General features: G+C 37.9%; 1 protein-coding gene across 4 annotated transcripts; it reads right to left on the bottom strand.

Moving 5' to 3' along the window:
* Positions 1-8,771: 8,771 nt before the first annotated feature.
* On the bottom strand, positions 8,772-16,598 carry tcea3 (transcription elongation factor A (SII), 3). Of its 4 annotated transcripts, none has more exons than XM_055228113.1 (23): positions 16,393-16,598; positions 15,580-15,642; positions 15,382-15,487; positions 15,204-15,303; positions 14,099-14,551; positions 13,884-14,006; positions 13,125-13,223; positions 12,986-13,054; positions 12,560-12,649; positions 12,421-12,489; positions 12,263-12,337; positions 12,114-12,179; positions 11,629-11,688; positions 11,437-11,496; positions 11,282-11,350; positions 11,036-11,098; positions 10,877-10,954; positions 10,373-10,536; positions 10,044-10,099; positions 9,804-9,959; positions 9,573-9,719; positions 9,138-9,209; positions 8,772-9,060 (listed from the first exon to the last, which is right to left on the bottom strand). In XM_055228113.1, exons 1-23 carry the CDS (start codon positions 16,459-16,461, stop codon positions 9,052-9,054), a joined length of 2,316 nt encoding a protein of 771 aa, XP_055084088.1. In that variant the 5' UTR covers positions 16,462-16,598; the 3' UTR covers positions 8,772-9,051. The 4 variants fall into 4 exon arrangements, with proteins under 4 accessions (XP_055084088.1, XP_055084089.1, XP_055084090.1 ...); XM_055228114.1 differs by having other exon boundaries at positions 12,114-12,182; positions 14,099-14,542; XM_055228115.1 differs by lacking the exon at positions 14,099-14,551 and having other exon boundaries at positions 12,114-12,182.
* Between the last annotated feature and the right edge of the window lie 466 nt (positions 16,599-17,064).

Below are 17,064 nucleotides of genomic sequence, written 5' to 3'. Positions count from 1 at the left end.
TGAAATAAAAAAGCAGACATGTAAATGGAAAACACACAATTACCTATAGCCTTTCTATGAGACTGAAGGATCTGACAAAGGCTAGTGTGGCTTTCAACACCTCTTGCAGTGTATCTTGACTAAAATTTCTACCACAGTGGTTTGTCTCACAATCATTATGCAACAGTGATTTTTTTCTGAGCTGAACTTTATTAGTTTTGTGATTTCTGATGTGGAGGCAATGTTAGGTATACATGCAGCTCGCTAATGATAAAAGTGTTATGAAATGATGTGTTGAAATGTGCTGTGTGAGCTGAAGACAATGAATAGAACAGATGTGGAAAGTTACTACATACTCTATGGTCGAATACATTCTTTTTCTACATCAAATCTATTGCCAACACAAGTTATTTACAGACTCATTGGATCTCAACAGTAGAATCTTATGTTGGGAAAAAATATAATTATAGATGCTACTTTTGTTTACTAGTTTGATGGGGACTGGTGGAGCCAAACATGTTTTTTGTTTTTTGTTTTTTTGTTTAAGATAATGTTATGGTCATTCCATAAGCCCCAGACCTATTCTTAGAATGTTTGGTATCACTTTATATTGACTACGCCTTTGATAGCCTTAAGAAAACATGATCAAAGTCTTAATTCATAATGCACAAATAGTTTCTTGAGAATGACTCAAGCTTCGTAACTAGTAACTAGAGCTTAGGGTTTGGAGTCAGGGTATTAATGAAGTAGTTACTGAACATGATTCATAAACTATAGTTGTTCATTATGAATGATGTGTTTGTTGATGATTTATTGAGGCTAATTGTAGTCATTAAAAGTCTAACCACATTTTTCTAAAGAAATGAATTATTGTGATTTTAGTTTGGAAACCAGACATCCCTGCCCATCTTCTGTTTCCATTACTGAAAGCTCTTATCAATATTTCAAAAAGCAAACAGGAATAATAAATAAAATATGGAGGCACTTTTTTAACACAAGGAGCCTGTGTCAATAACCAGCTCTGCCCTTGACTGAAGTGTTGTGATGTGGTCTTTCATACAGTCAAGGACACTATCCATGGCTTCAGAGGGATCCAAAACTGGAACCGTTTCCATAGCAATCAAAAATTAAAAACAAACTTTCTCTGTCTTTTGAATTACAAAAAGTCCTTAATGTGGGGTTTATACAAGCAAACTGAATCCCATGAAGGTGGTTTGGAGGATGTCGTGGTTTAAGGTTAAGGTATGCTTTATTGTCCCTGTAGGGAAATGTGTCCTCTACATTTGACCCATCCTTCAATGCCGCTAGGGCATCTCCTCAGGAGCAGTGAGCAAAGTGCTCAGGGACCCATCTCCATAATCTTGTGCTAGGCTTGGTCAGCACCACCGTCCCTTAACAGTATTTTCCCCCTCTCCACAGACATGACATGACCTGGATTTTGACCTAATGTCTCAAGTTCACTCGTGTCCTTAACTTCACTTCATGAAAGTGGCGTGAATGATAGGTGGTGGTCGGAGGGGCCGATGGTTCATGAGCAGTCTCGCTTCCATCAGTCTGCCCAGGTATGGAATGAATGAATAATGAGTGTCGCGCTTTGAGAGGCTTTGACAAGACTGTAAAACGCATTACAATTGTAAATAATAATAATAATAATAATAATAATAATAATAATAATAATAATAATAATAATTATTATTATTATTATTATTATTATTATTATTATTATTATTATTATTATTATTATTATTATTATTGTTACAATCACAAATGAGAATCTATTTTTAAAATTCTTGTTATTTGAAGTACATGTCTCTAACTATGTCTGGTTGAGGTCAGTGGAGGTTTGCAGTACCACAGGGTGAAGGTGCCGTACGGGGGAGGTGTCACATGAGATGAAAGAAAAAGCAGGAGAGAAAGAGAGGACAGTGGCACAGTGCACAGATGTGAGCCTGCTGCTAAACTCTGTACACAATCACACAAACGAGGAAGCGGAGGGGAATGGATTATGTAATACCGCTAATTATACACATCATGGTGACAGGAGGGGCAGATGAGTTTACATGTGAAAAGAGTGAAAATGCATTAGAGTTTTGGCAAAACAGTAGATTTTGTTAAAAAAAATTGAAAAAATTGAAAAAATTGAAAAATTGAAAAAAAAAAAAGGGGGGTAAATGTTAATTAATATGAGAATTATATGGACTTTTGTGTTTTAATGAATGAGCAGATATAAAATGTACTATTATAGATTTGATTTGAATTACACGTTTAGACTGTTTTGTTTTGATATGTTGCTTCCCATGTTAAAACTACTGATATATATTGATTCACATGTAAATATATTTTATACCATGTGTAATGCCCCTCCCTGTCCATTTATCCAGGCTTGGGACTGGCACAAAGTTTTTTTCTGACCTCTTAAATGTTCATGTTCAAACACTATTATTCCATTTTCATTCACATTCTGCCTCCTATAGTAAAATTACAGGAAAATATATGGCCATTGATATATTAACTTATCTATTCACCGTTAGATCATTTTAAAAAGCCTTTAAATATTTTAGACTAGACAGGGAGAAGCAGGAACTAGAGTAAAGAGTGGGGAGAAACAATCAATGTCAACACGCCCACAAACCAAATCTGAACCAAAGCTAAATCATTTGTTATGAACATTTCTTAAAGATGCACTATGTCACTTTTTCTGGTAGGGGGTCCACCTGCTTGCCTCCATGAACATTGTATTGCTTTGCCTGGAATATTCCACAGTATGGTATTAGATCAGATCTGGAAAGGGAACCCAGCTCACAATAAAACACCTGGGATAAAATAAATGCAAGATAGTAAGGTTTAATGCCCTATTGGGGAACATTCAACTTGGAGTGAGGAAACAAGCAGGTGGTGGGCCTTTCACCAGATAAGACATAATGCACCTTTAAGTCAGAGGAGAAAGCCTGAAAAAAGAGATAAGTTCATACAGTAAACCTGAATAAATGTGACCCAAAATATCCATCATTAACTGCGGTTGTCAAGGAAACAGAGGCAGAATCTCCATATGAATTTATGTTGAAAAAACACAAGAAAGATCTGGCTTTTGCCACCAGCCGCTGCCCTCTCAGTGACATCTGGAGACTTGCAACATGCTCCCAGCACATAAACGTTAGCAGTACAGGGGACAAATCACACATATAATCACACATATAATGAGAAGAGAAATCTTAAGTTACAGAAAAGCCATAAACTTGTCAAGAAGTTTGATGAAAAATGCACATATGAAAATGGTGGCCAAAGATGGAGCTGGTTAGTGAGGTGTGAATATTGTGTGGCTTCTATGAAAACCACTGACATTTTGAAAGCAGTATTGTGTTAGGTCTATTCATATACTGTATCTAATAATCTATTTTGTGCCATGCAAAGGAAAATCCATAACGGCTTTGTACGACTCTGTGGGGCATATCGAGCTCTGCTTCAAGATTTCCATGGAGAGTGTCAAAAAGCTGAAACAAATGAGAATACCTTCAACAATCATTTCTACATAGCACATTATTTAGAGCAGAAACATAAATCATAAGCTGATAGAAGATTGTATTATTTATTTATTTTTTCCTTGAGTATATTATCCTACAGTAGATTGTGCACTGTTTTGGCCCCACAGTGTATTCCAAAATGTAAAGTCCCATTTATACCTTCTGTTATGAAACTGTACTTTTTCTTTTTTCTAGCAGTGGATGACAGATGTGAAACCTGTTCCCCCCCTCACCATCCACCTGGCCATTATTCAGACTCACCTGTGCTGTCTGGTTTTCTTCTGTCAGGCCATAGCTACCACACTATCAGACAGAAGTAACATATGCAGCATCTAGTGGTAAAGTGTGAGGATACAACAGGGGTAGGTCGAACATCTAATTACAAATGTTAACTTTAAATATTCAGACCCTAATCATCATCTTTGTTAGAATCCATGTGTGATGAATTTAACTGATTTGGAAAAGCAGTCTGTTTGTATCTGCTACACTGTAAATACTAATTTGTTTATGAACATCTCCATGTTTTCACATGTTTATGTAAAGCCATGACACTCTAATACAATATTTGTCTGGCTTTCCAGGAATCCAATCAAGTTCAAATGCAAAGTAAATTTCCATCAAGGGACCCGTGGTGAGATTTAACCCAAATGAGTGCGTAATTGCCGTGCGTGTTTCCTGTTTCCCTTTTAGCTCTAATGCTGGAGGACATGCGCTCAGTGGAAGACACAAAGCCACCATTACAGCCAGAGTTATCCAGGAATCACGATTACGCACTGGGATTAGTCATCTCTGACACAGCCAAAAGGGCCTGCCTGTCGCTGTCCATGGTACTAGACAATTTTAGTTTAGAAGAAAAATGCCAAATGTATTTGTTATGTTGATGTGCCTTTATTTAAGACATTCCTGCAGTAGTAGTTTGTATTTGTGCATGTGATCCAGAATGGTGAAGGTGACTCATTTTGAACAGTTAAAACTTAGGGATTCCTCGCTTTGTAAACAAATAGATTTTTTTAAAAGTGTTCCTATGCATTACTAAATCTTATACGCTGGCAGCTGACTCATTCTGATCATTGCAAGAACAAATGTGTTAAGGTATCATGTGTTAGTGCCACTGTTGGTGCTAATGTCTGTGCATAAACAGCCCATATTACATTGTTTTCTGATGTATGTTATGGTGTTTCCTCATTAAAAACATACCTGGAGTTGTGTTTTGTTTCATTTACTCATGTTTAACACGTAAAGCCTGTATATTTACACCGAGTTCTTCTCTCAAACTGAAAACCACCTTCCACCTTGTGATGTTATGTGATAACAGCCTACAGGAAGTGCTCCACTGTGTTTTTAAAGTCCATACACATTCACTAGAATCATTTGGATGAGTTCGGACCTGGAATTGCCAATCTCTACTGAACTAAAGTCAAAAAGCAGTTGTTAATTTGAAAACTACCACTTCATGACATCATAAGGTGGACCAGAGCATTTTGATCTTTCGAGATGTAGACAGACTAATAATCCAGATTTACTCAAATGTGTGTGAATGAAACAAGACACAGATCCAGGTATATTTTTGGTAACAGCATTCTAACATGGTTTAAAGCTCACAGGAATCCATGTTGTTTAATATAGGACCTTTAAAGGATATATTATGCTTTGTCCATTTCCCTTTGTTACCAGTAGAGGAGAGCATTCTGCAATGTATGCATAATTTTAAGTTGAAAAAAATTACTTCAAATGGGCATTTACCCATTAGTAAATCCATAAAGAAGAATTTCTCATATTTACTGACAAAAATGTTATAGGAAATGAGAGCCTTTGCAGGATACAGCTATTTTTATCATACCAGGCCTCCTATGCCCAGGAGCACAGTGTAATTGTGAAATCATATTTGTGCTGCTAACATAAGGCCTCAGAAATTATTACCTTCACCCGAAAGATAGGCCACAAGATACTGCATAATAGAAGAAGCTTCCTGTTAGTTTGATTTAATTATCATGCCGGACACTCGAATGCCCTGTTGACATATTATTGTCTGTTTTCCACATAATAGACATCACGCCTTTCTCCATGCATCTTCATGAGGCTTTCATACAAAATAATAACATTTCCATTAGAATAGGGCCCAGGACTCATTACTTGTGATAATGGCACTGAAAAGGAGCTATCTGTAATGGACCTGACATTTTGGTCATCTCTCAGACTCATTTGCATCTCGGGAGCTTGTTGTTGGTTTGCATTTGAAATTAACTGAACAAAGCGGCTTAAGTAAATGCCTAGTCCATTTGGTGCATTGAGCCTGTTCAGTAAAAGCCTCAGTATGGGCAATGTTATATCACTGCATCATGTTGATTACACTGGTCAACACTAAATTTATTGTCTAAGATTTTTTTAGCTGATTTAGGATAATTTTGATGTGCTGAATCCAAAAATCACATTGGTTTTGCTCAATCAGGTCAACGTTCTGAACTAAGCCACATATTTGTTTTTGGACGATTTTGTTGATGTATGAGTATTTTCACGTCATATGATGCAAAATTCTGTTATATTTCTCGCTATAAACAAATTCTGAAGATTTTGCATGTGCCAACTTATGACTAATTGTTTTTTTTTTTTATATTACAAGTGAATGAAATGGCTTCGACTAGAAGATCTTGCAAAAATAAGCCTGACATATTCTGCTACATTGTGAATACACCAATGTTCCTAACAGGAATCAAGTCACAAGTTTCATAAAGCGTGCTTACCATGCTTATTTTGGTATTAAACTTGGTGACCAAGATGAAGCTTGGGCGCCACACATGGCATGCAAGTCATGCACCGAGTATCTGCGTCAGTGGACTAAAGGCAAGAAGAGTTGTCTGAAGTTTGGAATTCCCATGGTTTGGAGGGAGCCGACATCAATAGCTACTTCTGGGATATTGATGTGACTGGGATCAACAGAAAGAACCGAAGCAGCCTCAAGTATCCTGACCGTGAATCAGCACGTCGTCCTGTAGCTCACTGTGATGAAATTCCAGTACCTGTCTTTGGAGAAGTTTCTGACATCAGTGACAAAGATTCCTCCAGTGTGGTTTTAATGATGATGCTTCACATCCTTTTTCCCAAAAGGAGCTAAATGTTCAGGTTACCTGAGAATCTGGGATCACTGAGTGATGAGCAGGTGGAGAGATTCCATCAGGACATAAAAGAGATGGAGACCAGGTATCAGGGATGCTGGGATGCAGTGATGATGGCTGATTACTGTTGGACTCTGAAGAGAGACATCCCTGCTGCTGAGCATTCAAGGGGCTCATAAAAACAGAAGTTCATGTCCTGAATTTTGCACAATGATAACGTAACGTTCCAATTTAAATGTACTTACCTTTATCAATTAACATAACGTAACATTTAATTAATACATTCTGTTAGAAAACTTTTTTTATCTCCTAAAACATTTTTTGGGTGAGAAATATTAAAGAAAATCAACTGATAATGTCACAAAATTGTAATCAATTTAGTCAGAAGAACGGATTTTTCAAAATCAAATTAGCATGGGTCTGGTTAGTATTAGAATAGGAAACCACTGGGAATACCAGCTTCAAAATCAGGGCAGCAGTGACTCTAGTCAAGTGCATAATATCATTGTGCTCTCAGGCAAGACACTTTACCCATATTGCCTAGGATGAATATGGTGAGTGTTGGTGGTGCAGAGGCTGATGATGCAGACTGGCTTTGACCTTGATTCCACTGACTACACTAGAAGCTTGCATGAGTGGAGTGAATGAATTAAGCGATGTAAAGTGTCTTTGAATGTCCAAAAAGCACAGTATAAATCCATTGTAGTATTATTATAGAGTCAGCTTTACCTGCATCTAATGATTTCAGCATCCAAAGAAACAGTGGCATGAGCTATTATGTGTGAAACTGTAAGAGAAGACACTGCTCCACAGGGGTCCTGGGTTTATATTATCCATTCTCTCTCTTCTTCACTTCCTCTGTCATTATGTGCATAGACCAGGACTCTTTCATCAGATGCTGTACAGGTAAATATTCATCATTTTTATTCACTAGGGAAAAATGTTTAACTACAAAATATTACAGTGAACATGATGCAAAAGCACGATACTTAACTCCCATCCAATAAGCAGAGGGACTTTTTGATCTCTCATTGACAAAGAAGGGACCGGATAATAGCAATACTACAAAACAGCAAAACTCATTCATTCATGTTTTAATAATACTTAATCTTCTTTTCTTTACAATATGCACAGTGCATGTTGTTCACAGAGTGTCCGTAGTTGAATCACAGGAAAGGTGAAGGGTTTGCAGCCAGAAGTTTTAGTGTGCATCAATGGAGAGGAGACAAATTGCAGGTCAAGGCTCTTTCCCTGGATGGATAGTTCCAGACTGAGCAGGGGCTTTTCAAGTGTGGCTCTTTTTCAGGACTCTGCAAACACTTTTGACTCTTTCTTCCTTTCCAAAAATACATACATAGACAAACAACTAGCAAACAAATGGGGTGCAATCAAAGAGAGTCCACATATTAACTGGATTTGCTAAAAACAAAATCCTTACTGTCGCACTAATGTCACGTAACTGAATCTACACAAAAAAAAAAAGTTGTGTGTCGTATTTATAAGTGCATTCCAGTGTGCTACCAAACAGCAGGTTTACAGTAGTTGTTTTAGTGACACAGGTTTATCAATAAATTAAAATTTAATCTTTTATTGTTTTTGTTTTTTGTGTGGGAAGCCATAAGAGTGTTGAAGGTCAGTTTATTAAATCAGTGAAACCAATTACCAATGTGCACAGCTTCACAAGCATCTTCTATTACAACAGAACACTAGCAATAACTTGATATACAGTCCATCCCTGATGGAGGCCACAGAGCAATAATAACAAAGGTAACAGTGGGGTTTGGGGCAGGTTATTATTAGCTCTGTTGCTGTAGGAAAACACAATGTGATGGTGCTAGGCACTCTGAGACATAATGTATGGATTATATTGGCTCTAACTAATTATTTCTGAGCAGCTGATCTCAGTGTACTCAACCTGTTAAACACCCACTGAAATGTGGAACCTCACTTGTAGGAAACCGGGAAAACAGTGCAATGGATTAAAAGTTGTTGTTTTAAAGTTGTACATCTTTGTTGCCATCTAGTGGACATTTCTTTTAATTGTCTTTGTAATGCTGAGTACAGTGTACATTTTGGATAGCTAAAGTTGTTTTAAATGTGCTCTAAAATTGAACGTAACTTCACATCTATTTGCACGTGGGACAGTAAACTGGATCACTGATCACATATGCTTTTTATTAATATTAAATATGTACAAAAGACACAGCTGCAACAGAACTGAATTCATTATTAGTGTCGTCAATATAAATTGTGAAATCCAACTAAAATTCATGCTGTCTTTAGTTAATAAATCTGATTGAAATAGCATGCACACAAAGCTTTAGATTTCAAGTAAAAACTGGGAGAATACTTTTTTCACTTAAATCACTCTAGCTGCAATAATTCTCCTCTTGCATCATGAAAACATTAAGGTCCATAAGGTCTCTTGGTGCTCAACATCAACAGAACTGAAACAAATCAACACAGACAATGTAAGCACATATTCATACAGAAGCACATCAACTTCATGTGGAGAGAATACTACCTTCCAGCGGTTTCCACACTCGTTACATAAGACAAATGTGGTCATGGGCTCATCTGCACTGCGTGTTTGCACCTGAACACACACATCTTATTTACACAAAAATAGTAATTCTAAGGTCCAGATAGTTACCACAACAACTACTGCTGCTGTACTGGGGTTATAAAAACATCAAACTCCAGATAACAATCGATACTGAGGGAATCAAAACTAGAAAATGACATAAATAGTAGAGAATTGAACATTTTAGTGTTAGTGTAGTGGTCTTGATCTTTATGAGAACTAGTATAATTTTGTTAACGTGACAACGCTATTTGATGAATTTGCCAAAAAAGTAAGGACACCAATAGTCACATTTTGCCCTGAGTTCACATGCCTACATGAAATCATCAATACCATCCCTTATCTAGTATTAACATTACCACAGAAGTCAGATACCTGGTTGTAGGTGCAGTTCTTCTTCTTGCACTTGCCACACTGCAGGAGGTCCGTAGTGGTGCCACCCGTTTTGGCCATCTGGTGCTCCCGGATCGCCTCTTGGGTCAGGACATTCCTCAACTGTTTCAACTCATCACTGGCCATTTCCTTTATAAACAAACAAAACAGTTTAGATTAAAAACATACACAAAAGAGTATCGGTAACAATGATCTGAACGTTGCATCATGTACCTCTGCAGTCATGGAGGCAATCCGACTTAAATCAATGTTTCCTGCCAGGACATTTTTGCGAAGTCCTGGGTTTTTAGGGTCCTTCAAATTGCTGATTCGACTCCGCACCCTGTTTTTATATTTCATATCAGTGGCCTTTATCTCCTGGTAAATATGTGCAACCCCAGTCAAGGAGGATATACACCATCCATCATGACCATACATACATTAGATGTTTATAGCAGTCATTAAAAGGATATGATCTTCAATCTCTACTGCCATGCTGTCACAGTTGACTCCAAATTCCTTGTAGTCATCTATAAATAAACCAAAAAATATTGTAGTATTGTATTGTATTCTGTATTAATATTCAGAATTCAATACATTTGTACATGTATTTTTAGAGCTTTCTTTTCATGGGTTGCAATTTCATGTTTATGGGTGATATTTTGAGGACTTCTGCCATTTCAAAAGATATACTATTTAGTTTTGAATTGTTGCTATGACAACAGTATTAGATTATCATCACTCTGAAACCCATGGATAGTGCATTGTGTCATTTTAATTGTAAAGTTATGTGGTGGTCATACTATCTGTGCGCAGGGCAGCCGCGATCATCTCAATGCACTTGTCTCTGACTGAGTCCCCAGTGGACAGGTGAGGGGACAGAGGACCACCGGACGTCCCAAAACCAGGGGACAGGGGGCTGGTGGGCGTCGTGGGGGTTTTAGGGGCATCACCTTTGCTTTTTCTGCTGAACACATTCAAATTTGAATATTGATCAATATTAGTATGTATTAATCAACATGCTGCAAAAAGAACCGATTGAAAATCAACATGGAAACTTGCACTGCAATCTTTCAAACAAGGTTTAAGGTGATAGTTATGTTCTTATCACATTTGGACTGAAATCTTGACAAATGCATACAAAAATATTTTAAAATATTTCTGTTAAATGGTAAATATATATTTTGATTATCATTATTCGATACTCATAACAAATCAAGATATACATTTTTGTCATTTTTTGGGACTTTTAAAATAATACTTTAAGTTATGTAAATTTTTTCCAGAAAAAAAAAAAGTATATTTACCTGTCATTACTGTCAGTGGAGGGCTTCCTGTGTGGGGGTCCAGACTGAGCAAAAGTTTTGGATCCAAGTGACTCTCTCCTAATAAAGAGGCAGCAGTATTTACAATATTATAAACCTACATAAAAAGATAATAGCTAAAGTGGTTTTCAAAATAATCACCTTTCACTACTGAGTTTCTTTGCTGGAGGTGGGCTGCTCCTCTTTGAATCAGTCGACCCTCGCCTTTTAAACAAAACTCATTTAATTTACATTATATATATATATATATATATATATATATATATATATATATATATATATATATATATATATATATATATACACACACACACACACACACACACACACCCACACACACACACACACACACATAAAACATTTATAGTTAATTCATTACTGTTGTACCTGTCAGACTTAGAATCACTGGATGGGCGCTTTTGGGGATGACCTGGTTTCGAATCACTTGACTCTCTCCTAAACAATTACGGAATAGTCATGTTAAACTTTAAATGCACTTTTCATAGCAATCTATTATGCATCATTTTCCTATTTTGGCACACCCTTGTATCTCTTTCTTTGCATCCTCACTGGGCTTTTTGAGAGAGTCATTTGAATCAACCCTGACAAAACAAAAAATGTGACCACCTTTGAAACAACAAAGACCACCTCACCACTACAACAATATTTGATGTAATCTACGTGCTACATTTCACCCGCATGCTTCACAACCTACGCACTCCACAAATGCCAACCTTTCTCTCTTGGCCTCCCCTGAGTGCTTTTTAGATGCTTTGCTGTCAGTCGACTCTTTCCTGAAAGGAAAAATTGTTGTTTGTAGCATTGTTCAAAGTGCAACGTGATTACCCAGAGGATTATGGTTTATGAATGAAACTAAGGTGTTAAGGTCACATGCAATGCCTCTACTCTTAAAGCTTAAAGGTACACTATGTAACTTTCGTTTTGGTTTTGTCTCTATGAAAATGGTATTGTTCTGTCAGGAATGCGTCACAATATGGTATTAAATGTATCTATCTTGCGCTTATTTAATTTCAGGTGTTCTTATTATTAAAACATGAGAGTGGGGTTGTCTCTCTACAGATTAATTTGTCTGGTGTCATCACTTGCTTGTCTCCATTGATATTACTGTTCAATGCCATACTATGGAACCAGGAAAAGTAAGCAGATCTTCATGGAAACATAGTGCACCTTTAGATTGTATAAAATGTCTTATCTGGACCTTTCTTTTTTAACCTCGACAGACATCTTCTTTTGTGGTGATCCCTTAGCCTCTGATGAGTCCTTTCTGCTATGGACAACAACACAATAATTTAACTTTTCTGAATTCATTCGAACATTTTAGCACTGACAACAACCAGTAAGCCTGACCTCTCCTTCTTCCCATCCACAGAGGGGCGTTTAGAGGGAGGAGGCGTGTGCAGGTTCGGATCAGGAGGCTCTTTTCTGAAGGACATGAGCTGTTTGTGTTTATCATAATAATCTTTTGACACACTTTCACAGCACAGAGGTATACAGGCTCCACTGACCTTGCAGGAGGAGGGTGGAGGTGGAGTGGGAGAGGAGCTATAGGAGCATTTGGATCTGGAGGACAGTTCCTATTGTGACACATGTTAAAGTTACATACTGTATTAAAGAAACAACTTTCAAGCCCATACACAAGTTGACCTCTTAACTTCCAGTGAAGGCCGTTTGAGCACAGGGGACGTGGGTTTGGACACTTCTGAATGTGTATGTTTACTGTCTTTACTGTCTTTCCTGCACAAACATAATATTTAAATTAATTTTCCAATTACCATGCAAGTGAAAGTTTTCTAGCCACAACTTAAAATCATAACATCCACCAGTCTTCAAAAGCTAGGAAGGAAAATAGAGTCATTGCATCATATCTCGGGAGACTGCAAACTGACGCTGTAATAGTAAGAGCAGCTAGCAGCGGTTTTGAAAATTCTCAAAGTACTTCTCAAATTCATGAAGCATAAGATTCTTTCAGCCTTTTAGTTTTAAAATATCTTCAGGCTTAGGATGTGGCAAACATGCGCCCATTGGCAAGACACTGCACCATAGTTAAGTCAAGATGCATGCGCCACTGACCTTGCAGGAGGTGGGTGAAGGTGGAGTGGGAGGGGGGCTATAGGAGCATTTGGGTCTGGAGGACAGTTCCTATTGTGACACATGTTAAAGTTACATACTGTTTTAAAGAAACACTGTTAAATCCCATATTGGAGCTGACCTTTTAATTTCCAGTGAAGGCCGTTTGAGCACAGGGGACATGGGTTTAGACACTTCTGAATGTGAATGTGAATGTTTATGCGACTCTTTACTGTCTTTCCTGCATAAACATAACATTTAAGATGACTCATTTTCTGAATGTCATTCAAGTTAAAACATCCAGGCAAGGCATGGATACAAGATGAACTTCAAATGTGAGAGAGAAGGAAAATACAGTCAACTGCAAATTACTACTGCTCAAATCAATGACACATGCCTTTATTTTGTTTTAAGGTAAAAAAAAAAAAAGACACTAAAATATCTTCAGGCTTAGGATGTGTCAAACATGCACCAAACAGTAAAACGTTGCACCCAGTGTTAAAGTTGAAGTGAGGTTGAGTGAGTTTTTAATGGCATTGAACAGTAATAAAATGTTCTGCACCCACACTGGTTATGCTCATGCACACCAAAAATCTGATCATTATGGGATTTATTGAAATGTCATGTACACAACTACATCTCGTGTGAGTAATAGGATTTATTTTGTATTGTTCACACCTGTGCAGGAGAATTATGCAAAAAAAAGCAAACTAGTGTGGGAAAGACAAAAATGAAAGAGAAATTATGACTTGTAAAATCCATGTTTTTGATGATCAGATTTTTATTCAGTTTTGGTTTCTGGCCATGTAAATTAGAGATTAAAACCAACATTACTGTAAAGTAGCACTGGCATGCTAACAGATCATCCATGCAGTGTGAGTCTGTTGCCCACGGTGTTGACCTGTCTTTCTTGGCCTCCTGAGGGGGTTGATTGATTTGTTTTGCAGGAAGTGGAGGTCGGGCTGGTCGAGGAGGGGACGGATAACGAGAGGGATACAAAATACTGCTGTCCAGGACACTTTTTCTGTAATCAAATACAACAAACACATCCAAACATACTCTTTTGTTGTTGTTGTTGTTGTTGTTGTTGTTACACGGCTGGCACAGTTGTCTAACCTTTCGAAAAGTGGTTTGTGGATTTCAGCCGGTCTCTCCCTGCCATGACCGTACTCGTCTCGATTCTTTCTCATATCATCTAAAGAGCTGTGCTTCTTTGACACTTCATGATGTCTGTCTCGTTTCTCTTCCTCTTTTTTCATAACTCTGTGCTCTTCTAAACGCCTCTCTCTCTTTTCATCTGGACGCAGTTTTTCACCTTGTGGCTCCAGTGAATGTTTTGGTCTTTTGCTGTCTGTCTCCTGCTGATGGTGTTCTCTTCGTATTTTCACTTCTTCATGTTGCTTCTCTTGTACGGTTGGAGCTGGGTGAGACTCGTTCAAAGGCGATGCTATGGGCTTTTCAAATGAGTGAATCTTTTTTGGTTTGTGCTCGTCAAGTTTATCCTTCCTGGTTGTATCAGAGGGTTTTCGGTCTGTGTCTGAGTCTTGATTTAAATCCAACCTTTTGGGATTAACACATGAAACTTCATGCATTTTTACCAGAAATTATAACAAATGAACAAAAATAGGTTATGTTTCCATAGACTATTTGTAACTTTGTTTTTGATGGAAATTGGATGTTTAACTTTAAATTTGACTTCAAACGAAGAGTGAAAGTTGCAATATACATGCTAATTACAGGATAAATGCAGTTGCCACTGATTGGCTGCCTCCATTCTGTAAATCTATCCCAGGGCAGCTATGGCTACATTCAATACATATCATTACTGAAGTGGAGTGAATGAGCAATTCACAATATTGTCTGGAATCTCTATCGAGTGCATTATTATTAATGCATTACTATTATTTGAGACCTGAACATAAAAAGGACAGATATTTTACAAAGAAGTTATTACTAGCAGTAGTCAAAATATTTCAAAAGGGCTTATTGAGAGTGAAAATATTTAGTGTAAATTTAGTATTAGTATTTTGGTAATACAGTAATTGTTGGTATTCCAACTTTTACCTCTACGCTTTCTATAGCAACAACATCTTTTACTAAAACTACAGACCAAAATATCAAAAGTGCTTAAGTTGTATACAGCAGTTATTCATCCCTTATTGTAAACTGACTGATGCAGCTCCTGAGGCTTAATGACTTTCTACATTGGACAGTTTTTTACCTGCTGTGGCTCTGACTGGGAGAGCTGAGCGGAGGAGACTCTGCCTTCTCTGACTGCAGACCGTTCTTGTGGTCAGATGATTTCCCATTGTTCCCGGATTCTATGGTTCAAATCAACAATCTGTTCATTTATAACAATTAAAACATAATCAACAGCTGCGTGATCATGCATCAATTACCCAGAAGTCTTTTCCAGTCTTTGATAAGGAATTTAGCCAGAGCTATGACTTCCTCATCTGTGCAGTGCTTCCTGATGCCATTCACAGACATGCCAATCCTGGTTTCCTATGTGTAAATGCAAATTACACATATTTATTGAGTGTTTGTTTTAACAGTGTGCTGGCACTGTGATTGGAGCTGTTCAGTTTGCTCATTACCTGGAGAAGTTTAAGAGTCATGTTGAAACTTTTGAGTTCCTTCAACAAGTCCAGAGCTCCGTCCTAAACACAATTACAACCAACATTGAAAAGGGAAAACACAATATCCCTTCAGACGAATCACGCATTACAGAAGCGTGCAGCAAGGGTTCATGTGTAATAAGATCTTACACATACGGACACCTCATAGGCCTATAACAAGACCGTTAAAACAGTTAAAACAAAAACAAGTTTTGTTTTCTTTTTATTCGATGGTCTTAGCATGTAAAAACAACAACAGTTAAGCCTCCTTGCCTCTTTAAATGCAAGTAGCGCTTTAGTCTATAGTCTACAACATTCTAGCGCCATGAAAACGTCCACTTTGCACTTTCGCTCTAAACACAAACACAGCGTAGCCCTCGCGCTGGTTTTCTCTGTGTGCGAGTGCGTGCGAGTGCCTGCTGTTTGAGGCGAGTGCAACGCAAACAAAACCAAGTCAAGTTTTGACTCGTCCAACAAATCTCTGCAAAGTTACTATGGCTCTGATTCTATATAGCAAAGTAGAGCGCAGCACGAGCACGTACTAGTGTACTAGTACTAGTACTAGTACACCACTGCGAACACCTGTTGCACATTTGTTACAGCTCTCCATTACGCACTACAGACCCCACCACGCGCTGCATGGTGATATGAACTAAAAGCCTCTAAGACAGGTTAATTTTATATGTAGCTGTATGAAGACAAAATATAGGCTATATGGGCCTTGAACCCGACACGCGGTGGCACGACTGCGCGCCACCTGCGGGTGTCAACATAACGTACAGTCAGTCTCACCGTGTTATTTCTAGACACCATCTTGTCCAGCTTTTTTGCAATCCGGATGATATCTTCCTCTCGCGTCATGGCTGCATTTACTCGACTTTAGTAGCAATCTGCCTCTAATAGATGATTTATATGGTAAAATAGAAAACGGTACAAAAAAGTTGGCACCAACGGCAAATTGGACTTTACGCACACGACGCACTCCATTCGGAAGAGGCGTGTCTTCACTGTGCGGCCCCAGCTGACCACCCCAACACATGACAACAACTAAATATAGTGCAGTAGTAGGCAAATAACCGTGCAGCCTTGTGATAATAAGTCAAATCTGGCGTTAAACAATGTTTATGTGTTACTTGTTTCACCAAACATTCAGAAATGCCACAAGTCACTTCGCTGCTTTATGTTTACAACTGTGTCATATAAAAGTTGGTTGAATCGTCTCTACTTTATCAAGGTCACTGTGTAATGATTAAACTCATCTGCTCCAGTTCACAATGATATTTACTCGAAGAGGCTGAACCAATGGTGACCTGATCACACTGCATCTATAACTGAAATTTCAGCCAAAATCTATGTAAGCAGGTCACTATAATCTGCAACAATTCTTCCCTTGTTGTTGGTTCTTGTTTTCTATTTTTCGGTGTAGATTTGGTAATGTCCAGGGTAATCCTATAGAGGGAGCTA

The sequence above is a fragment of the Periophthalmus magnuspinnatus genome, chromosome 16 (genome assembly GCF_009829125.3).
Source record: "Periophthalmus magnuspinnatus isolate fPerMag1 chromosome 16, fPerMag1.2.pri, whole genome shotgun sequence".
Classification (NCBI taxonomy): domain Eukaryota; kingdom Metazoa; phylum Chordata; class Actinopteri; order Gobiiformes; family Gobiidae; genus Periophthalmus; species Periophthalmus magnuspinnatus.
This window is presented reverse-complemented; position numbering and strand designations above follow the sequence as displayed.